General features: G+C 41.9%; 2 protein-coding genes across 4 annotated transcripts; one reads left to right on the plus strand and one right to left on the minus strand.

Annotated features, from left to right (window-relative positions):
• Nucleotides 1-569: 569 nt before the first annotated feature.
• Nucleotides 570-6,825, plus strand: pmvk (phosphomevalonate kinase). Of its 2 annotated transcripts, XM_058417945.1 has the most exons (6): nucleotides 570-756; nucleotides 872-935; nucleotides 1,013-1,165; nucleotides 2,077-2,206; nucleotides 6,314-6,532; nucleotides 6,663-6,824. In XM_058417945.1, the coding sequence occupies exons 1-5, from the start codon at nucleotides 668-670 to the stop codon at nucleotides 6,493-6,495; spliced, it is 618 nt and encodes a 205-aa protein (XP_058273928.1). In that variant the 5' UTR covers nucleotides 570-667; the 3' UTR covers nucleotides 6,496-6,532; nucleotides 6,663-6,824. The 2 variants fall into 2 exon arrangements, with proteins under 2 accessions (XP_058273928.1, XP_058273927.1); XM_058417944.1 differs by having other exon boundaries at nucleotides 6,314-6,825.
• Nucleotides 6,826-8,700: 1,875 nt separating this feature from the next.
• LOC131370787 (tropomyosin alpha-4 chain-like) lies at nucleotides 8,701-23,428 on the minus strand. Of its 2 annotated transcripts, none has more exons than XM_058418302.1 (8): nucleotides 22,679-23,428; nucleotides 19,537-19,670; nucleotides 17,715-17,832; nucleotides 17,562-17,632; nucleotides 16,813-16,888; nucleotides 14,593-14,655; nucleotides 13,222-13,291; nucleotides 8,701-9,922 (listed from the first exon to the last, which is right to left on the minus strand). In XM_058418302.1, exons 1-8 carry the CDS (start codon nucleotides 22,808-22,810, stop codon nucleotides 9,840-9,842), a joined length of 747 nt encoding a protein of 248 aa, XP_058274285.1. In that variant the 5' UTR covers nucleotides 22,811-23,428; the 3' UTR covers nucleotides 8,701-9,839. The 2 variants fall into 2 exon arrangements, with proteins under 2 accessions (XP_058274285.1, XP_058274284.1); XM_058418301.1 differs by lacking the exon at nucleotides 16,813-16,888 and adding an exon at nucleotides 15,996-16,071 and having other exon boundaries at nucleotides 22,679-23,426.
• Between the last annotated feature and the right edge of the window lie 60 nt (nucleotides 23,429-23,488).

Below are 23,488 nucleotides of genomic sequence, written 5' to 3' on the forward strand. Positions count from 1 at the left end.
TTATTAATAATAATAATAATAATAATAGTAATAATAACAATAATAATGTCTAAAACAAACACAAATATATTAATTAATTAATTTCTTTATTAATTTGCTTGTTTTAATGGTGTTGAGCTGTTCGTATTACAAGAATAAAATAGATAAATAAATAATCAATTAATCCTGTATAAATGCATTTTATTTTTTATTTTCATTTTGTTTTGCAGATCTTTTCGCCAACTCCTTTATTAAATGAGATGCTGACGCCGATGGCGTGACGCTCATCCGATTACCGTAAAGGTACAAATACATTCTCCCGTGAACAACATTACAGACTTATCTACTAAAAATACAGATTATACTTAAAGACATATTCTGTGTTCGGTAAATATTGTGCCCTTCGTTAAGGAATGGAGCCAAGTGTTTGATAAATTAAAGCACTGATTTATAAAATGCAAAAAATATCTGTGCTGTAAAACGTACGTTTGTGCTAGATCATGTGTTGAGTACGTTACGGTAAACAGAACGGAAGATCAAACTAGTCTGCGTCAGAAAGTCGCTTATCCAATCACGTTTTTGGCACAGAAAATGGGGCGTGGCTACACCAAGAAAGCGGAAGCATGTGTGCAGAGAAACAGATGAAGGATTTGTGAATGTATTAAACAGCGCACACGGTTCAAATATAATGACAGCTTCAGAGCCTAAACTTATTTTGTTATTCAGTGGAAAACGGAAATCTGGGAAGGACTACGTGACCGATTTAATACAAAAAAGGTGATTTTTTTTTGTTGTTGTATTAAAAGTCAATGCTAACGGCTGAGTCTTGGGCTCAATAAAGTCTATATCTGCGTTATAGACTGTTAATAACAATGTAGTTACATGTGTGTAGGTTGAGTCCACAGCTGTGCTGCATCCTCCGGCTTTCTGCTCCACTTAAACAACAATATGCACAGGTATAAATCAGCTCTTAATGCTACTTTAATATCAAGTCATAAATATTAAGATTGATTGAAAATCCATACATCCTTAGGAGCATGGGCTGGACTATGAGGAGCTGCTGGGAGCAGGGCAGTACAAAGAGGAGCACCGGGCAGAGATGATCAGATGGGGGGAGAGAAGGAGGCAACAAGACCCAGGCTTCTTCTGCCGTGTGGCGGTGTGTGGAGCCTCTCAACCCGTGTGGGTGAGTACAGGGGTTAACTCTGATCACCAAGACAAGACGACGCCAAAACCAAAAAAGCTGAAAATCCACTTAATCTGATCAAGAACCAGCTGACAAAAACCACAGGGGCTGTCAAAACAAACTGCTAGAACATCTCTGCTGCTAGTAGAAAATGGAATCTGGTAGATAATATTTTTAAGAAAACCCAACAGTTAGTAAACCTCAAACATTTATTACGGAAGCGGAACATGGTGAAGATGGTCTAAAAGTTTTATCAGCTCAACCTGTGTTTTGGTAAGTTGTTATCTGCTCAGCTCCTGTTAGACTCATTAGCTTGGACTAATTTTAAAGGTTGATAGGCCTCTTGTCAATCATTTTAATGAGAAACTTTCCCTAACTCCCTTTCATTCCCTTTCACTACATCAAAGTGTGAAATCAGCAAGCACCCAGCACAGCCAGATAATTCTCCTGTGAGCAGAACTGGAGACCATAAGAGCTTACTACACTGAAAAAAAGGGCAGCGAGAGCACTCATGAACAGCCTCGTGTCAGAATTTCACTCAGAGATGAATCTAGTTTAATCTAATGCTAGTTAAACCACTGTATCTAGGTATGAGGGCAGGGTTTTGTGTACACAAGGCGTAAAAATAAAAAATAAATTCACCTATTTAACTTAAATTTGAGAAATAAACCTTCCAAATTTTGACGAATTACCCTGGATAATATGGTCCTAGTTCACTTAATTAAGCAGCACTTCCTTGTCATTTCTTGTTCATGCCCTTCATGCACCGTAAAGCAGGATTAGAGTTTGACCTTAACCTGATCACTCGCTATAAGAGACTGTAGTCCTGTTTCATGATTGGATCAACTGCTTACTGCTCACCAGCCCTGGCCTCTCTGTCTGTCTCTCTCTGCCTTTCTCTCCACTTCTAGATTGTGAGTGACTGCAGGCGCATGTCTGATTTGCAGTGGTTCTGGAGTGAATATCCACAGCAGTGTGCAAGTGTCCGAGTGGAGGCCTCTGAGCAAACCAGGGCTCAGAGGGGATGGAGATTTACTGCAGGTATGAGAACCACCGACATACAAAATGTGCAGATATCTTAAATAGACAGTTACACAGGGGAAAATGTTGAATATTTTGATTAATATATATCTGCAACCAGCTCTGAAGCATGGTGGTGGGTGCATCATACCAGTAACCAGCTCTGAAGCATGGTGGTGGGTGCATCATACCAATAACCAGCTCTGAAGCATGGTGGTGGGTGCATCATACCAATAACCAGCTCTGAAGCATGGTGGTGGGTGCATCATACCAGTAACCAGCTCTCAAGCATGGTGGTGGGTGCATCATACCAGTAACCAGCTCTCAAGCATGGTGGTGGGTGCATCATACCAGTAACCAGCTCTCAAGCATGGTGGTGGGTGCATCATACCAGTAACCAGCTCTCAAGCATGGTGGTGGGTGCATCATACCAGTAACCAGCTCTCAAGCATGGTGGTGGGTGCATCATACCAGTAACCAGCTCTCAAGCATGGTGGTGGGTGCATCATATCAGTAACCAGCTCTCAAGCATGGTGGTGGGTGCATCATAACAATAACCAGCTCTCAAGTATGGTGGTGGGTGCATCATAACAATAACCAGCTCTCAAGTATGGTGGTGGGTGCATCATAACAATAACCAGCTCTCAAGTATGGTGGTGGGTGCATCATAACAATAACCAGCTCTCAAGCATGGTGGTGGGTGCATCATAACAATAACCAGCTCTCAAGCATGGTGGTGGGTGCATCATAACAATAACCAGCTCTGAAGCATGGTGGTGGGTGCATCATATCAATAACCAGCTCTCAAGCATGGTGGTGGGTGCATCATGCCAGTAACCAGCTCTCAAGCATGGTGGTGGGTGCATCATATCAATAACCAGCTCTCAAGCATGGTGGTGGGTGCATCATGCCAGTAACCAGCTCTGAAGCATGGTGGTGGGTGCATCATATCAATAACCAGCTCTCAAGCATGGTGGTGGGTGCATCATACCAGTAACCAGCTCTCAAGCATGGTGGTGGGTGCATCATAACAATAACCAGCTCTGAAGCATGGTGGTGGGTGCATCATATCAATAACCAGCTCTCAAGCATGGTGGTGGGTGCATCATGCCAGTAACCAGCTCTGAAGCATGGTGGTGGGTGCATCATAACAATAACCAGCTCTGAAGCATGGTAGTGGGTGCATCATAACAATAACCAGCTCTGAAGCATGGTAGTGGGAGCATCATAACAATAACCAGCTCTGAAGCATGGTGGTGGGTGCATCATATCAGTAACCAGCTCTCAAGCATGGTGGTGGGTGCATCATAACAATAACCAGCTCTCAAGCATGGTGGTGGGTGCATCATAACAGTAACCAGCTCTCAAGCATGGTGGTGGGTGCATCATACCAGTAACTAGCTCTGACGCATGGTGGTGGGTGCATCATACCAGTAACCAGCTCTCAAGCATGGTGGTGGGTGCATCATACCAGTAACTAGCTCTGACGCATGGTGGTGGGTGCATCATACCAGTAACTAGCTCTGACGCATGGTGGTGGGTGCATCATACCAGTAACCAGCTCTCAAGCATGGTGGTGGGTGCATCATACCAGTAACCAGCTCTCAAGCATGGTGGTGGGTGCATCATAACAATAACCAGCTCTCAAGCATGGTGGTGGGTGCATCATACCAGTAACTAGCTCTGACGCATGGTGGTGGGTGCATCATACCAGTAACCAGCTCTGAAGCATGGTGGTGGGTGCATCATATCAGTAACCAGCTCTCAAGCATGGTGGTGGGTGCATCATAACAATAACCAGCTCTCAAGCATGGTGGTGGGTGCATCATAACAGTAACCAGCTCTCAAGCATGGTGGTGGGTGCATCATACCAGTAACTAGCTCTGACGCATGGTGGTGGGTGCATCATACCAGTAACCAGCTCTCAAGCATGGTGGTGGGTGCATCATACCAGTAACCAGCTCTCAAGCATGGTGGTGGGTGCATCATAACAATAACCAGCTCTCAAGCATGGTGGTGGGTGCATCATAACAATAACCAGCTCTGAAGCATGGTGGTGGGTGCATCATAACAATAACCAGCTCTCAAGCATGGTGGTGGGTGCATCATACCAGTAACCAGCTCTCAAGCATGGTGGTGGGTGCATCATAACAATAACCAGCTCTCAAGCATGGTGGTGGGTGCATCATAACAATAACCAGCTCTGAAGCATGGTGGTGGGTGCATCATAACAATAACCAGCTCTGAAGCATGGTGGTGGGTGCATCATACCAGTAACCAGCTCTCAAGCATGGTGGTGGGTGCATCATACCAGTAACCAGCTCTCAAGCATGGTGGTGGGTGCATCATACCAGTAACTAGCTCTGACGCATGGTGGTGGGTGCATCATACCAGTAACCAGCTCTCAAGCATGGTGGTGGGTGCATCATACCAGTAACCAGCTCTCAAGCATGGTGGTGGGTGCATCATAACAATAACCAGCTCTCAAGCATGGTGGTGGGTGCATCATACCAGTAACCAGCTCTCAAGCATGGTGGTGGGTGCATCATACCAGTAACCAGCTCTCAAGCATGGTGCTGGGTGCATCATAACAATAACCAGCTCTGAAGCATGGTGGTGGGTGCATCATACCAGTAACCAGCTCTCAAGCATGGTGGTGGGTGCATCATAACAATAACCAGCTCTGAAGCATGGTGGTGGGTGCATCATAACAATAACCAGCTCTCAAGCATGGTGGTGGGTGCATCATAACAATAACCAGCTCTCAAGCATGGTGGTGGGTGCATCATACCAGTAACTAGCTCTGACGCATGGTGGTGGGTGCATCATACCAGTAACCAGCTCTTAAGCATGGTGGTGGGTGCATCATACCAGTAACTAGCTCTGACGCATGGTGGTGGGTGCATCATACCAGTAACCAGCTCTCAAGCATGGTGGTGGGTGCATCATACCAGTAACTAGCTCTGAAGCATGGTGGTGGGTGCATCATACCAGTAACCAGCTCTCAAGCATGGTGGTGGGTGCATCATACCAGTAACCAGCTCTCAAGCATGGTGGTGGGTGCATCATACCAGTAACTAGCTCTGACGCATGGTGGTGGGTGCATCATACCAGTAACCAGCTCTCAAGCATGGTGGTGGGTGCATCATACCAGTAACTAGCTCTGAAGCATGGTGGTGGGTGCATCATACCAGTAACCAGCTCTCAAGCATGGTGGTGGGTGCATCATACCAGTAACCAGCTCTCAAGCATGGTGGTGGGTGCATCATACCAGTAACTAGCTCTGAAGCATGGTGGTGGGTGCATCATACCAGTAACTAGCTCTGAAGCATGGTGGTGGGTGCATCATACCAGTAACCAGCTCTCAAGCATGGTGCTGGGTGCATCATAACAATAACCAGCTCTGAAGCATGGTGGTGGGTGCATCATACCAGTAACCAGCTCTCAAGCATGGTGGTGGGTGCATCATAACAATAACCAGCTCTCAAGCATGGTGGTGGGTGCATCATAACAATAACCAGCTCTCAAGCATGGTGGTGGGTGCATCATAACAATAACCAGCTCTCAAGCATGGTGGTGGGTGCATCATAACAATAACCAGCTCTCAAGCATGGTGGTGGGTGCATCATACCAGTAACTAGCTCTGACGCATGGTGGTGGGTGCATCATACCAGTAACTAGCTCTGACGCATGGTGGTGGGTGCATCATACCAGTAACCAGCTCTCAAGCATGGTGGTGGGTGCATCATACCAGTAACTAGCTCTGACGCATGGTGGTGGGTGCATCATATCAATAACCAGCTTTGAAGAATAGTGAAGGGTTCAACCAAACAATGACCAAATTATTTTTGGTTTGTAGTTTACAAAGAAGGCAAATGGATTTGTAAGAGTTCAAACTGAAATGAGCTTCTGAAGGAATAAATAATACATTGTGTTCAGTGATGCCCTAAAAAGGATCATTGTCATGTCAGTTATTTGTCTTAAAGGTTTTATATTTTTCTTGACTTAAGGCCTCTAAAGATTTAGAAAGGCAATATACATCAGGTTGGTGGTTTATTAGCTTCACCGTATCAGAATAGCTCACCTTGTTTATAAACTGACTCATATTGTCCACTTCTCGCTTCTCAGGCATAGACGATGCAGAGTCTGAATGTGGTCTGGATCAGGGTGTGGACTTTGACTGGACCATAAGGAACGACGGAGATGTCACGTTTCTCAACAGACAGCTCGAGGGACTGTTGTCATTAGCTAGAGAGAGGACCCTGGTGCACCAATGCACACAAGATAGTATACAATCAAACGGACTATGACCAGAAGACTTAGCTGTGGATCTAACAAAAGTATTAGGTCCGGTTATTTTGGATATCCTGAAAATGTACAGGCATTTGCCAAATATTATGTTGCTGTTTACATTCCTATTGCATTTGTGCCAGAAATGCGATCAGAACTACTTAAATCCCAGTATTTCTTTTTTCAGACTTTTATCAAGACACATCTCACATTTCTAATCCATGAAGTGCCTAAGCAAGTCCAGTAAACCTCAGCAGATTTGCTTAAATTTGAGTCTCTCACTTGTAAGTATTCTAGATAAAATGACTAACCTAATAATAAATTAAAATGTATTTCACCACAACCCTGTTGAATTCTTGATTCATCTTTTAACAGCAGCTCTGACCGTACCATCTGTAATTCAAATCAGATGCTTATTAATGCCCTCATTCAAATATATTAGTATAAATCAGTCATTTTTAATCCTTGATAGAAGTGGTCTTTTATGCCAAGTGATCACTTGATGGTTTGATGGAAATAATGTGATTTGGGGATTTTGGAGCAGTGTTAAACACCAACTGAGGAAAAAGTGTTCATCACTCAAGTGCAGGTCCAGAATTTTCTAGAATCAAATCCAAGATCACTGAAGCTTTTCTTATGAAAACACCCTGTTAGTTTTGTCCATTTAATTTGTATGTTTAAGAAACAGTCCAGGAGATTTACTCGGGACATTTCATGTAAACCAGATACATGAACAACCATTTCCAAAGGGTATGTCAGGATGTGACTGTGAAGTTCAAACAATTGTTCCAACATTATGCAGCATATTTTATAGTGATGGATTATTTTATTCCAAACACTCTACATCACGTCATTCACATCCAGTAGGCCAAACATACACATATTGGCAAAAGTTTTGGGACATCTGCTTTTACATGCACATGAATGTAATATGGAGTTGGCTCACCCTTTACAGCTATAACAGCTTCAACTCTTCTGGCAAGGCTTTCCACAAGGTTTAGGAGTGTGTTTATGGGAATTTTTGACCATTCCTCTAGAAATGCATTTGTGAGGTCAGGCACTGATGTTGGACGAGGAGGTCTGGCACACAGTCTCCGCTCCAATTCATCCCAAAGGTGTTCTATCAGGTTGAGGTCAGGACTGTCAAGTTCCACCACACCAAACTCACTCATCCATGTCTTTATGGACCTTGCTTTGTGCACTGGTGTGCAAACTCTTCTCAAAGTTGGGATCATGAAATTGTCCAAAATGTCTTGGTAAGAAGCTGAAGCATTAAGAGTTCCTTTCACTGGAACTAAGGGGCCGAGACCAACCCCTGAATTCAATGATTTGGAGGGGTGTCCCAAAACTTTTGGCAATGTGGTGTAGCTGCCTTTTGTTCAGCTTGTTCTGGCTTGGAATTGCATTTTTGCAGTAGACCAGTAATATCAAGGAGTTGACAGCACAGCCATTAGTTCGGCATTCCACACATGCCTCTGTACAGTGAACACTGGCTGGCATCTCTTACATACCTATCTACTGCACTTCACCAGAAATCAGACAAGGTAAAAAAAAAACAAAAAAACAAAACAATTCAGGTCTTCAGTCTGATTCAGCAATTTATACCAAATTCAGAAATGCGTCACAGAGATGAACAAACATGTTGTAAACAAATTGCACAAAGACAACTGAGATGATGTTAGTTATTAAGCTCAACTATCTTGGGAAAGCTTTCCACTAGATTTAAGAGCATGGCTATTAGGATTTGCATTCAGCCTTAGTGCATTAGTGAACTCAGGTACTGATGTTAAATGAAGAGGTCTGGGGTGCAGTAATTGTTCCATAAGGGGTTCAGTGGGGTTGAGGTCAGAGCTGTGCTCTGTGCAGGACACTTTTTCCACTCCAAACTTAAACATTTTAAGTACAGGGGCAAGATCATGCTGGAACAGGTTTGGGCATCTTCGTTCCAGTGAAGAGAAATTCTACAGCATGTACAGACATCCTATACAAGTGTATAAGCAACAGTTAATTGAAGGATCACGTGATGGTCAGATGGCCATATACTGCATATTTGCTGACATACAGTTTTAAATGAAACTTGAATCTTGGCTTCAAGTCAGTTAATCTGGAGGCTTTGGCTGTTAAAGTCTAGTGAAAGAGAGAAGTAGTTAGGAGGAAATAAACCACCCATACATGAGCTAACCTCTTTACAACTTGGCTGAAACAAATAAATACCAGAAAGTGGATTAAGTGTTATAGTACTTTATTTAAAAAAAAAAAATTCAAATTTTGATCTTGTCATTATTACAATGAAACACTGATAGCAAAATGTTTACATCTTGAACTTCCAGTTAAAAAGGTTCTTGGTGCTTTGAAGTACTTAATTTCACTCTACAAGTGTACACTGAATAGACAGTACACAAAGAGAGATAATACCTTGAACTATTCACTCTCACCCTCTCTAATTGACCCTTTCACCTTGATCTTGGCAGTGGAAATGATGTCCCGTGTCTCCGCCTCTAACTTGGTCATGACCTTAATAGGAAAAGATGAACGAGCCTTTGCTGAGAAAAAAAAAAAAAAAGGACAAAGGCTGGTTTAACTGCGTTTTTCTCACCTCAGACCAAACTCCAATATGATGCCTAGTGTTTGCTGCTCTACACCTAAGAAATGGAAAGGTTGAATTCCAAACCGTTGGTCACATTTTTGTTTTGTTTGCAGAACAACAAGAAAAGAGGAAACAAATTTGACAGATGATTCAGCATGATTAGTAAATGGGTCTTAACTCTTTACTAAGCAAAACGCATGGCTAAGAGTACAATATAATAATATAAGGGTCCTGCATGGCACTGGCACAGTAAAATACAAATATGTGTTAGAATGAATAATGCTCAAGTGTTAAAACGAATGGGGCAGGGGGGAAAGCAAAAAGGGTTCAGGAGAGTAATTTAAGAAGGAGAGTCATATTTTCACACTGCAACCTTTCCAATTCTTTACACTGTGTGTTGTGTTCTCTCATTACCTAATCATATATAATTACAGAATGAATCGATCAAATCAGGAATATTTTGAATTGCAGACACTGGTGCCATATCATATGCAGTCCCATTTAAAGAAAAGGGGAGAGTCTACACAAAAATAGTAAGAAAGAAGAACAAAGCTAAATACATAACAGGGGAAAAAAAAAAAAAAAAAAAAAAAAGGGGAAACCAGGCATAAACTGAGGGCTGAAGCTGGAAAGTGAGGAATGAAGCTAAAGTGCTACCTACAACAAAAAAGGAACTTGCCCTTGTTCAGCCACCCAGCAATAATTGAAGGGGGTAAAGTGGGTAGAAAGGGTGGGGGTGGGGGAGGTAAGGAAGGAAAAAGAGGAGGGTGCAGATGTTTAGAAGTTGTTGAGATCCAGCAGGGTGGCATCCAGAGTGGCGTGGATCTTGACGTTCTCCTCTTTAGCGACAGCGAGCCTCTCTGCAAGACATGCAAAAAGGGGAGGTGTGAGACAGACCATGACCACGTCACAGACGCATCAAATATCCTTTCAAATACATCAAACAGGATGTGCGGACATTTTCGCAAGCAGGTGAAATATCTGAAAGACTCGGCTGTTGGTGTGTACCAGAGACGAATGTAAAAACGGAATTGAAATCTAATTCCTAAAGCATGATTCCCACATCAAGGACAACGTTATTAAGAAACCGAACAGAGCAGACATGTTTGGTTATGCAAGTTGATCTGAATGAATAAATAAATTAAAATCAAGCCATGCTGGAACCTGTTGAATATTTGTTGCAAGTGTCAAATGGAATGAACAGTCCAATCTCTGTTTAACAAGAAGAATGGCATTGCAGGAATTCAAATGACTAAATAAAAGGCGACTCAGATCTTAATTATATCATTAAATTAATTATTGCTGGTAGCAGACAGTAGAACAGTACAAACAAATCAGATAAAAATGCTACCATATACACACACGTTAGTAGATTGCCGTTACACCTTCCGGTTCTACTGTTTAGCTATTCTGTAAATCTATACAACTGTCACTGCTGTGGACCCTCTCGCCCTTCAGACATATCAGATTCGTTCTGCTGCTCTACTTCTGCTTCACTTCTGACTCATCTTCTGCTCCTGGTCCCGCACATGGATTCCCTAAAGATTTCCACTTCCCAAAAACAAGTTTATGTTTCAGTCTTTAAGTCTCACCCTTTCTTCATGTCTCTCTGTCTATCTGGCGTCACCCAGAAGAGTTGGGTTACTCTGAAGGTGGGGGCTTTCTTTGCCATGGTCCCCTCTGGCTTGTTCATTAGGGATCTGAATTCGCTAAATCATAATTGTAAATACTGCATTTACTACACCAACCAGGCACAACATTATGACCACCTGCCTAATCTTGTATTGGTCCCCCTTTTGCTGCCACCTTTCTATCAGAACCAGCATTAACTTCCTCAGCCATGTGAGCAACAGTAGCCCGTCTGTTGGATCGGATCACACGGTCCAGCCTTCGCTCTCTACAGGCATCAATGAGCCTTGGTCGTCCATGACCCTGTTGCTGGTTCACCACTGTCATGATGAGGAGATAATCTGTCTTATTCACTTCACCTCTCACTGCTCATGTTATGCTTGATCAATGTATATTAAAAGTAAAGAGGAAAACATGGCTTCTATGAACATCTCGACCATTTCTGTTGTTTAAACCTTGCTAAACCTGCTTCCCTAATGCCAGCTTTAACATGTAATTAGCTTGGTTTCAGATCTAACACTGGAACCTACAATCTCCACAAGAGCTTGCAGATGAAGATCATAATACTGCATACCTACATCAAAATCTGCCTTTGAATGAACTGAGGTGCAGGCTATGGGGCTTTAAAGCGAATCCTTTGATTCCCGAGTCATGTATGCAAACCATGTTTTAAGAACCGGCTACATATGACCCAGTAATGTTTTAATAAATGTGTTTCATTACAACATCCCAAGGTTTAAGTCTCTTGATTTCATTCATGTAGCATTTCTTTGTTGTACTGATCAGAGAAAAACAGCATTGTATCAAAGATTTAAAATGGAAACCTCAGATCAAATTTTCATAATGACAACACATCATATCACGGCTTGTATTATAAGAGAAAAATACAAGAGATTGTACAAATGTACAACAGACAAGAAAAAGGATAAATTACATGAAAGTGAACGGTGACCCACAGAGAGAGAGAGAGAGAGAGAGAGAGAGAGAGAGAGAGAGAGAGAATGAGAACATGGGACAAAGCAACATGAGTAAGAAAAGATAGAAACAGAGCCAGAAAATAAGCAATCATGAGTCAAGAATCGAGAGAGAGAGAGAGAGAGAGAGAGAGAGAGAGAGAGAGAGAGAGATGGCTCAGGCAAACTAACTACATGCCAGAACAGAAAGTGATGAAATCAGAGTGAATTGAGCGGTGACAGGGAATGAACACAGAGTCCTGGCCTCAACATAGTTCAGGAATGAGCTGCTAGCAAAGGCAATGTAGAGAGTGGGAAGGAGAGAATGTAGGCGAAAGGGAGGGAGGGAGGGAGAGAGAGAAAGAGAGAGAGAGAAAAGTGGAACGCAACACTGCAGTGTGCACATGGTTGCCTTGACATCCAAGCCATGCTTTAACTCTAAAGAGCTGACATTACTCAATAAGCCACTGATTATTAAACATCAGCTGGGATACTGGTGGCTTCACATATTATGTATTAAATAATGAGCTACTTAAAGCCCATATACATTTCCATTAATCTGAAGCATCAGATTGTGTTCAACAATGATGAACTGAATTTGCAGATTTTATAGGTAGGGATGAATTATAATTATGCAAGTGATTTCATTTTGTGCATCCTTACAACACACAGAAAAACTCCCTCAATGAACTCTACACTCCAGATGAACACCATGCAGGAAACTACTCTTACCATGCTGGTGGTTAAAAAAAATTAAAAAAAAAAAAACGTTATTCTATAGTGAGCTAACACACACCAATCTCAGCTACAGCTCTCATAGCAGCATGCGAAGAGCAATCGATAAGGTTGTGATGTAACGGCATAGTGTGTGTAGGTGGGCAACTACAGGTCTATTTTCGTCTGTTCTACCATGTTATGTTCTCTGAATCTTCTGCATGGAGGAACCACAACCGCAAGAGAAAAAAAGGAGGAACTCTGAGTTCAAGGAAGCATTATTAGTAACCAAAGACATTTTTAGCCTGTGAGAGGGTGATGGTGGACTGTACTGAACAAATCTTGTTTTGTCTGTACAATAAAGGCTAATGGACTGTTAAGAGCATCAAGGGAAACCAAGCTCCCCGTGAGGAATGTTTGTTTAATATTCTGCACTCAAGGTGAATCTGAGCTACAAATACAAAGCTGAAACTGGACATACGATGGATGTCATACAATCTATTCTGTGATATAACCACTCAGTTTGTGTGCGCTGTTAATTCTCTTTATAAGTGCTTTAATGTGGTAAAACACTCTACACACATGGCGAGTTGGTCTCAATCCGAGTGCTGTGTTTACATAAAGTGTTACATTCGGATGCCCTATGCTCTCTGGAGTGATGGTTGGTTCAGGAAGTGCACATGCAGCTCACTCCACTGCACACACATGCTAAGTATTTACATGGAGATCATGTGATTAAGAGCATGGTCCGGCTCTTCTCTAATGGCATTGTACTCAGTTTCTGTGGATGTACACACAGCGATCAGAAGGTAAACGTAGAAATTTTGAGGCAAGATAAACAGAGTGACGTCCGAGTTGCCTACCTTCCAAATCATCGATCGTCTTCTCAAGTTTGGTCACTGATCTTTCGCCGAACTCGGCACGGGTCTCAGCCTGAGGAATGAAAACAGCCAAGACGTGTCAAATTTCCCAGTCAAAACATTTAGTTTTACAGCAAAAAGAAAAAAAAAAAAAAAAAAAAAAAGTAGGCAAACTAACAAAGGTTTCTTCTTACTCCAAATGTACTAAAGATTGAGTAAGATTTGCACTGGAGTTACAATCTGAATACAGCTAACAAACAAGGATGCCACGAGCTACCAGTTTAGTACTGTGCATGCTTGTTTCCTCTATAAAAAAAAAAAAAAAAAAAAAACTACTTCTTTATACATTTCACCAAAAAAAAAAAAAACTGCTGATATAGTTTCTAAAATTGAGAACAAAAAAATGACAAAAGGATGTCGGTAAAAGGGTGCCAGAAGTTATAACTGCTTCAGTGAAACTACTTCCTATTTTGCTTTTGAAGCATATCTGATTCAAAACAGACATTTGCAGAGTGCTAAAAGGAGTTAAAAGTTTCATTTATCTGTTAGCAAGATTACATTTGTAACTCCACTGCATCTAGATTGTTTGGGGGGGGGGGGGGGGGTTTGAAATACTATGAATGATGTAAAATGTTTACATCCATGCCAAACCCAAATGCTTACATAAAACTGACTTGTAAGCATGATAAGTTGACGTGTGGAGGTCTGGGGAAAACCAGTTGCATGCTGCTGTGGCTAAAACAAGCCATCTGCTTATGTTGTCTAAAACCTTGCTAGCCAAGTGTCATTTTCTCACAGAGGAAATGTCATAATTTGTCAAGTTGCTAAATGTTTGCATGTTGTAGCAAGATGGAAATAATGCAAAGCAATTCTGTTTGTAATCAAATGCCAGCTTTCAAAAAAAAGTCTGGTCCCTTTTCACTTTTGATGGTAAACCAAAAGAATGCTAGTGGTTGAGATGCATTTCAGATGCATGAAACATTTCAGTTCAGGAAAGTCACTACATTGCTACATGCAGCAGAAAAGTGCCATGTTAACAATAAGAGGGGATTTCACAGGATGCTACAAAAATGGTATTTTTGTGTGTGTGTTGTATCATGTAACTGACTAAGCTGCTGCAACAAGAATTTCCCCTCATGGGATCAAGCAAGGAAGGAAGGAAGGAAGGAAAAGTAAGCAAGAACGCAGGAAGAGAAAGCAAGAAAGCAAGCAAGAAAGGAAAGAAAGAAAGCAAGAAAGGAAGAAAGAAATAAAGCAATAAGGAAGGACAAAGTCAGTCAGTAGGTAGCTGTGTGTCTAACTGCAAAGCCAAGTCAGTGTGAAAAAACCCAACTGTGAATGGTATTTTAGTGCAAAACTGTAGTGAAGCCCCACCTCCTTCAGCTTATCCGTGAGAATCTTGATCTCTTCCTCGTACTTGTCCTCTTTCTGGGAATACTGCAAATGAACAAACAGTGGCAGCAGCCAATCAGAGAACCACATTGTTCAAAACCAGAGGCTTTATCATCAGACACACCAAGGCCCCATGTCTTCCACAGCAGCAAACCTATGTCTACTATTAATAAGGTCACTGATCTACCTGATTCCAGACACAAAGCATGTGCACATGTCCACATTCGCGAAAAATCGGCAAACCAATCTTCATAAAACACTGTTTTCTGGTGGAATAAGAGAGTACCAGTTCTGCTTTCCTGTGTCATTGGCTGAAGTTAGAGAAGAGCAGCTAAGCTATTTTTAAAATTAGCTCCCTTGAGGTTTCAGGAAGAGTACTGGAATGGGGGAAAAAAATCTCCAGAGTGAGCTGAATCAGCCAGAGAGCTCCAACAATCACAGACCCGTAGATATCTAGAGTACTGACGTCATGTAAAATGCCTGCGTGTCTGTGCATAGCTGTCTTAAAAATGGGGGGAAAAAGCTAAAAAGCAGTGACCACATCAAAAAATAGATGAATTAAATTACAAGCTTCTGAATAGTAAAATTAAGAGCTGAAAAATATCTGCAGACTTTTTCAAAGGCATTTCTGCCCACCCTGCTCCAGGATCTCCTCCCTATTGGTTGATGTAAGCTACAAAGTATACAAACCTCTGAAAAACAAAAAAACATGACTTTTTTTTTTTTACTATTAACTGATATGGTTACAGCTCTACAAGTTAAAACAGATAGCTTGTTCCTGCACAAGCATATGACACCCTCCAGAAAAAACAAGTCAGGTACAAACAGGCTCTCAGATGAAGTGCTCAAAAATGACTCCAAAGCAAAAGGACAAAAAAAAAAATACATTATAATATAGAAATCAACTTAAATACAGTTTGTATTCACTATTCTTGTCTGAGCACAATACTAACACAGCCTCACATTGTTTCAATGACAGACTTAATATGTCCAGCAACAGAAATTGTGAAATATTGCCTGGTCCCATTGGCAAATACTGAATAAGATAAGAGCAGGATTGGTAAATACATACTCATAGCTGGATGTAATGGACAAAAATTCTGCATTTAATATTAAACATTTTAATACAGGAAATTTGGTGGCTTCATTACCCATGACCATACTTAAATAAGAAATGACAAAATATTACGCAAAAGAACAGCACAGATGCCTGTGGCTAGCAGGACTAAGCAGCCGGGGTCTTTTGATAAGGCTGGGCTTGTACGCTGCCGATAAGCAAATGAGGCCCTTAGTCTGGAATCAGTTTTCCCAAAAGTACTGTAGTATCTTAGAGCGTCTTATAATCCCACAAGCATGCACAAGTTCTCTTTCTCTCTTTTTCCTACCTTCTCAGCTTGGGCCTCCAAGGACTTTAAGGTATTGGTGACATTTCTCAGCTCCTCCTCCAATTCCGCACATTTGCTGCAGATTTTTTTTTTTTTTTTTTATATTTCACATTTTGGTGTTTGACAGAGAGATGGGGAAAGTGTGGGGAAAGAGTAGAAAGACATTGGAAAGATCAAGAGTCAGAATGTGGAAGAAAGAGGGAGAATTGAGAAGGTAATGAAAAAGGATTATGTGGGAATATCAAAATGACAAAAATGAAGGGAAAAGGGAAAGAAGGGAGGGGGCACAAAAAAGACAAATTTACAACAGAAAACACAGAGAAAAAACAAACACACACTATGGACTGCTAGTGTATGATCTGGGTGTAATTAGTTCATCCCTCAACAGAAAGGAGCCATGTTGGATTCTAGATGAACTAAAAATAGTCAACTGTCACACAGGCAACCAAAAACTGGAATGGAAATGATGAGATGGAGTGAAAAAGACTGAACCACATCCATGCAGTTGAAAACGAGCGTAAACCACACAGATCATTCACTTAGTCAAGAAAGAATGAAGGGAAGGTGAGCAGATGGTCAAACAGGAGGACGAGAGTAGCCGGGTCAGTCGAGGGCTGGGGATTTTCAAACACCTTTCTGAACCTCTCTAAACCTCTACTGAAAGACAAAGGCGCATGCAGCATGGTCACTGAGCCCTCAGTTTGACAGAAATACCAGTTCTAGGCGGCTTGGTAAAACGTATAAAGCCAAGGCCCACTTTCGCTCATCCCCGGGGCCTGTAAGAGGAACCCGCTGGGAAACAGAACTGGGCCAGTACCTTGTCTTCAGCTGCCTGCAGACTCTTCAGCGTTTGGTCGTAACCCCTCAGCAGCTCCTCCAATCGGCGTCTATTGCTGTTTTATGCGGTGGGTGGGGGAGGAAGAGGAAGTAGGAGGGGCGAAGACATGACAGGGCAGACCCAAAGCGCATGCAGGTAGGGATGGGTGTGTGGGAGGTTTCATAACATGCACACAGTCATACAGATGGGAAAAGGAGGAAGCACAGGTAATGTTGAGTCATGATAAGTACGGCATTCCCACTTTTATGGTGATCTGAACAAAGTAAGCACTTTCCAAGAGCTGCATTTAAAATCTTTCCCATTTATTATGCACTTACTTAAGCTTCAAAGATAGTGAACTGTTTTTTAAAGACAGAGACATAAAGGTGGGGTTGCTCTTGATGTGTGCTAAAAACAACATGCAATTAAATGGAAAAAAAACCAAAACAAAACTAAAGGCACTGCTTGACAGGACAGGGCTCCTGATGGCTCTGGCGAGGGCTTTTAATGCTGTTAAATGGTGGTGGGTGATCCAGATGTTAATTTGAAGGCTACCTAAAAGAGGAACTCTAAAATGTAAGCTGCCAGCTTTAAATAAAGCAAAGTCACCCATGTGTGCAGGGTAAAATGCAAAAATAGCTCTTCTATCCATAAATGGTTAGAGAAGGCTGGGTGTGTGCGATTTGGGCTATCGGCCACGAAGAACTCCTAGTGTGTGTGTCTCTATGATGACTGAAAGCCTGACTCACGCCTCAGCAACTTCTGCTCGCTCCTCTGTGCGCTCCAAATCACCCTCAATGATGACAAGCTTACGAGCCACCTGCAAACACATGCACACATTTAGAGAACAGCAGGCTTTAGCTAAAAAAGCAAAAACAGCTTGGGGAAGAAAAAAACTTCACCTCCTCGTATTTGCGGTCAGCTTCCTCTGCAATGTGCTTGGCCTCCTTCAGCTGGATCTCCTGCAGCTCCATCTTCTCTTCATCCTTTAGAGCCCTGTTCTCAATCACTTTCATACCCCTGAGACACACAAACACAACAAAAATTTGAAACGACAGTAAAACACGAGTCGTTTCCGACATTAACGCTCATATCTAAGAATCTACACCAAACTGAAATGTTAAGATGCACAATAAGTCCATTTAAAAGAGACACTGCTAAACTTGCACATGAGTACATTAATATACTTTTACACTCTATTCTAGGCTTGCTAAAATTTTAAACTTCCAAGGTTATGACAATCACAGCTTCACTATGTTGTACACCCATTTATAAAGCTACATAACGGTACACAGGTAACTGTTCAGTCATGAAACCAAACCTACTCCACACTGTTGCTGTAATAGTATAGTATAATTGCTACAAATATATGAATAATAAATTAGATTTCTTTTCCTGAAATATTAAGCTACAGCTTCACAGCCCAGCCCAGGGTGTAGCGACTATCGTCATCTAATGTTAATATTTGTTACTTTAAAACCTGAAGCAATACACAAATTGATTAGTAACAATTGATATTTAGCTAGCTAACTGAACCAACCACAGACCATCATTAACAAAGAAAACATGCGCTATATTGCCAAAAGTTTTGGGACACCCCTCCGAATCACTGAATTCAGGTGTTGGGCTCGGCCCCTTAGTTCCAGTGAAAGGAACTCTTAATGCTTCAGCTTCATACCAAGACATTTTGGACAATTTCATGCTCCCAACTTTGTGGGAACAGTTTGGGGATGACCCCTTCCTGTTCCAACATGACTACACACCAGTAACCAAAGCAAGGTCCATAAAGACTTGGAGGAGTGAGTTTGGTGTGGAGGAACTTCACAGAGTCCTGACCTCAACCTGATAGAACACCTTATTAGAGCGGAGACTGTGAGCCAGACCTTCTCATCCATCAGTGCCTGACCTCACAGATGCACTTCTAGAGGAAGGGTCAATAATTCCCATAAGCACACTCCTAAACCTTATGGAAAGCCTTCCCAGAAGAGTTGAAGCTGTTACAGCTGCAAAGGGTGGGTCAACTCCATATTACATTCATGTGCATGTAAAGGCAGATGTCCAACACTTTTGGCAATATAGTGTATATGCATTTATTTAATAGTCTTTAATAAAACCTACAACTTCACAAACATTGATTATAATCCAATCATTTTCATCCAGTCACCATTTCTTCAGCTTCCCTGCATTTGTTATCCTTCCAGTCAACCTTATGCTTCTTGCCCAGTCCAAGGATTTACCCAGCAGGAAAGCTCGCACTTGATTTAGTTCAGAGAGTCAGGCTGCACACACACATAATAGAAAAGCGCAAAATACTGCAAGTCTCACCTAAAACCAGCTGAGTGTTTTAATCCAATATGCCAAATCTAGCTGGATTTGTGCACAAACTATGAATTTTGTGGCAATTAAACCTGTAAAATCTTAATTTTACTGTATCATTTCATGAATTATATTCAGACTAGGATACATTTTTTAACTAGTAGGCTGGATTTAGTGTATATGGGACTTCTGGAGCAAATGTGTCCTAGAGCTAGGCTTAAATCAGCTGTATTGCATAAGAGCTGGCACCCAGTGATGTGTAAAGAATGGAGATAAGACCAGAACTGGAATGCAGCCTTGAGTCACACATCATGCAACACGCTACTGCTTCTATCAAAAATACATCCACTGGTCTCAATAATACAGTGTTTAAGGCTTGGCTCATTGAGGTCAAGCCCACGCACACACCTCTCGCTCTCATCTGCAGCCTTCTCTGCCTCCTCCAGTTTCTGCAAAGCTGTGGTGAGCCTCTCCTGAGCACGATCCAGTTCCTCTTCCACCAGCTGGATGCGCCTGTTCAGAGAAGCAACGTTCGCCTCGGCCTACATTCAAGACGAGAGAAAGCCAAGAAGAATGAGGGCGGGGGAGAGGACATGAATGAGAGTTCAACATTCATCCATCACAAAGCTCAGTGGACACCCCACCTTGACTGATATCTCTCTCTCTCTCTCTCTCTCTCTCTCTCTCCCTCTAGTCATCTTTCTTTCTATCTCTCTATCCTTTTCTCTCTCTGTCTATCCATCTCACTATCAATCTCTCTTACACACACAGCTTTTTAGTAAGCTTAATGGTCCTAATTAACACATTTTGAATAACCATCACACCTGGCTATGTTTCTACAATAAAAAGGATTTCCAAATCTTAAGAAGACAAAAAAACAAGAGGGTCTAAAGGAAGATGGAAACCAGATGGAGGAGAATTGTTTGGCCGGGGGCTTGAGGAGGGGGACACTGCCAGAAACCCAAAGCACGTGCACATACCATGGGTCCCTACAAGTAGGTCAAAATATGCAACTACAATAAGCCAAGTGCGAAATATGACAACCGAGAGATGGGAAAGTGCAACATTGCTGCCATGGCAATGCTGTGACAGCTTGTGGGGGAGATAAACTCGCCAAGTCTGCTTAATGCAAACACTATTGCCATGGAGATATGAAAATGTACTCTCAACCCAAAATATTCCTCCTCCTCCACTAAAAATAAATTTTTTAAAAAATTAACTGGGCAGAGCTTCTTCCAGAAGGTCCTGCATGGTGCTTTAAAGGTGAAAGGGTGCTGCTGATGATCAAGGGTATTTTACATTTCGATTTTGCAAAACCGGACGGTGCTGCGGTGAGCATCGCTTCCTGTCTGGCTCCAGGGCCCGCAATCAGTTGGCAAGCACACTTCCTGTGGCAGCTGAGCATGACTCTGGAGACTGGAAACCTCCTTCATCCTAAACAGACATTCCCAACAAAGGTCAGACACAGACGTCTGACACTGTGCTATCAGAGTGACAACTCTGTGTGACTTCTTTTTAAGGAACCTAATCAACCAGTCCAACTGCTCTTTGTTTAGCCCCTGAGGTAACCCTGGTGAATAACACCACACATCACTAAACAGTCTCCTTTGTCGGTTTCTTTGGAGCCTTTGGAGTCTCTTACTATATCCAGCATCATGATGTCTAAAATGTAAGTTTTCCTAACCAACAAAGCATCTGCAAACCCCAGCCCCTACCCGTCAAAGCCAACATTATGTAATCTCTAAAAAATGCTATTCATACACTCATTTACACATTTACATGTCAGTTACAGCTGCAAGCCAGCAACGGTGCTATTTTCATCAAAACACAGCATCTCACTTATACCTAAAGCTGGAAAATATGTGAGAAAATACAACATGAGAAATTTTCCACAATATATTGAGGTACCACAGTCAATCAGGCTACTGCTCCTGCATTATACATCTTCCTATTTATCTTGTGCAGATATTAAGTAAGGAATAAAACACTTAGGGTGAGCCGTTATAAGAAATTAATCAATGATCTAGCAGGTACCTTGGTAAAAGTTTCCTTTTACCATTAAGAAATTTAATATTTCAATAACAGTGCAATGACATTTCTTTTCCATCACAGTGATTTAGCAAGTATCACTACTCTTAATTTATTCTTTATTGACACAATGAAGATTTATCCATCCCATTTTATGCATAAGTTTTTATTATGTAAATTAAGCTGTAAAATCATCCATTCCCTCTTTCTTTTCTTGAAATTGAGAGGAAAATAATTCAGCTTGTAATGTTAAAGTGCAAACTCCTCTGTCCCCCCCAACCCCCCAGTCATCAAGTTCATTTCGTCAGCGTCACACTTTCTACTCTGTGCAATCACAGTACAGTCAATCTAACCTAATAATACGTTCAAGTAAGCACTTTAATTATATAGCTGCAGTTAGAATCACAGACCTACACTATATTGCCAAAAGTTTTGCATCACCCCTCCGAATCACTGAATTGAGGTGCGTTTTTTTAAGGGTTTGGGCTCGGCCCCTTAGTTCCAGTGAAAGGAACTCTTAATGCTTCAGCTTCATACCAAGATATTTTGGACAATTTCATGCTCCAAACTTTGTGGGAACAGTTTGGGGATGACCCCTTCCTGTTCCAACATGACTGCACACCAGTGCACAAAGCAAGGTCCATAAAGACATGGATGAGAGTTTGGTGTGGAGGAACTTGACCGGCCTGCACAGAGTCCTGACCTCAACCTGATAGAACACCTTTGGGATGAATTAGAGCGGAGACTGTGAGTCAGGCCAAAACTGGGTCGTTTACATAAACATGAATGTAATACTGAGTTGGCCCGCCCCTTTACAGCTATAACAGCTTCGACTCTTCTGGGAAGGCTTTCCACAAGGTTTAGGAGTGCGTTTATGGGAATTTTTGACCATTACTCTAGAAGCGCATTTGTGAGGTTGGACGAGAAGGCCTCGCTCTAATTCATCCCAAAGGTGTTCCATCAGGTTGAAGTCAGGACTATATGAAGTTCCTCCACACCAAACTCACTCATCCATGTCTTTATGGACCTTGACTGATGCACAGTCATGTTGGAACAGGAAGGGGTCATCCCCAAACCGCCCCCACAAAGCTGGGAGCATGAAATTGTCCAAAATGTCTTGGTATGAAGCTGAAGCATTAAGAGTTCATTTCACTGGAACCAAGAGGCCGAGCCAAAACCCTGAACTCAATGATTTGGAGGAGTGTCCCAAAACTTTCAGAAATATAGATCTCCAGAGGTGCTGTTGGAGAAAATCAATCAATATTCTTAACAGGACTGAACCATTCAATCTGTGCACTCTCTTTTTATTCCTCCTCCCAACTATCTGCAACTTCCTGTGAGCAAGACTCTTAACTGTGAACTGATCACTTGTTTCCTGACTCAACTGCCAAATGAGCAACTGTACAAAAACCCCAGTTACATTATGAATTAAAAACATGACATTAGTTTAAGATGACGAGCCCTTTACACAAGCATGATGCTGTTGGTTTCATGACAAGAGCTGTTTGTTTGTCGTCTTTACCTGTTCCCTGGAGCGTTTTTCCTCCTCGAGCTGTCTCTGCAGGACCTCGGCTCTCTCCTCGGCTTCATCCGCCTGTTGCTGAAGAACTTTAATCTTGCGCTTCACCGCTTCTACACTGTTCACACCGGCCATTTTTATAACTACACCCTTTTCTCAAGACGCTATCAAACACGTTGTTGTATGGATTTTGTTGTTTTTATTCTCAGAGCAATGCGGCGCAGCTGTACCGAGCGCGTGCTAGCTTTTTAAATACGAATCAGACCCGTTAAAAATCTGTGCGCGAGACAAAACTATATCGATAATTCTATAAGCAGTCGACTTTTTTTTTTTTTTTTTTTTTTTAAGTATAGCGATTTCACTATGAAGAAAAACGGGCGTCTTAGGGAAGAAACGAAAAGGAAAAATAGAACGATATGGAGAAAAAAAACCCACGAATATTTAACTTGGCTTATATTAGCTTAGCTTAATGTTTCGGTTTGGTGAGCTAGCCGATAGCGCGAGCTAGCCTTCGCGGATGTTTGAAATTGAGGCGACGAACTGATTTTCTTTCCCCTAAAATCTTCAGATTGTTTTCTTCTTTGCGAAAGAAATCCAACCAAACACTCCAAAGGATTATATTTATAAAAAAAAAAAAAAAAAGAATAAAATAGCAGCCAATGAAGCAAACGGAGGCTAAAGGAAAGCTGTAGGGTGTCGCTTTCCCAGGTCTGGCTCGCGCACAACCTCCTGTTCTCTCTTCACTCACTCATTAGCCCACTTTCAGCTTCCTCATATTAATGCCACTTCCGCCGCACCCCGCCCTGGAAACCG

The sequence above is a fragment of the Hemibagrus wyckioides genome, linkage group LG20, assembly GCF_019097595.1.
Source record: "Hemibagrus wyckioides isolate EC202008001 linkage group LG20, SWU_Hwy_1.0, whole genome shotgun sequence".
Classification (NCBI taxonomy): Eukaryota; Metazoa; Chordata; class Actinopteri; order Siluriformes; family Bagridae; genus Hemibagrus; species Hemibagrus wyckioides.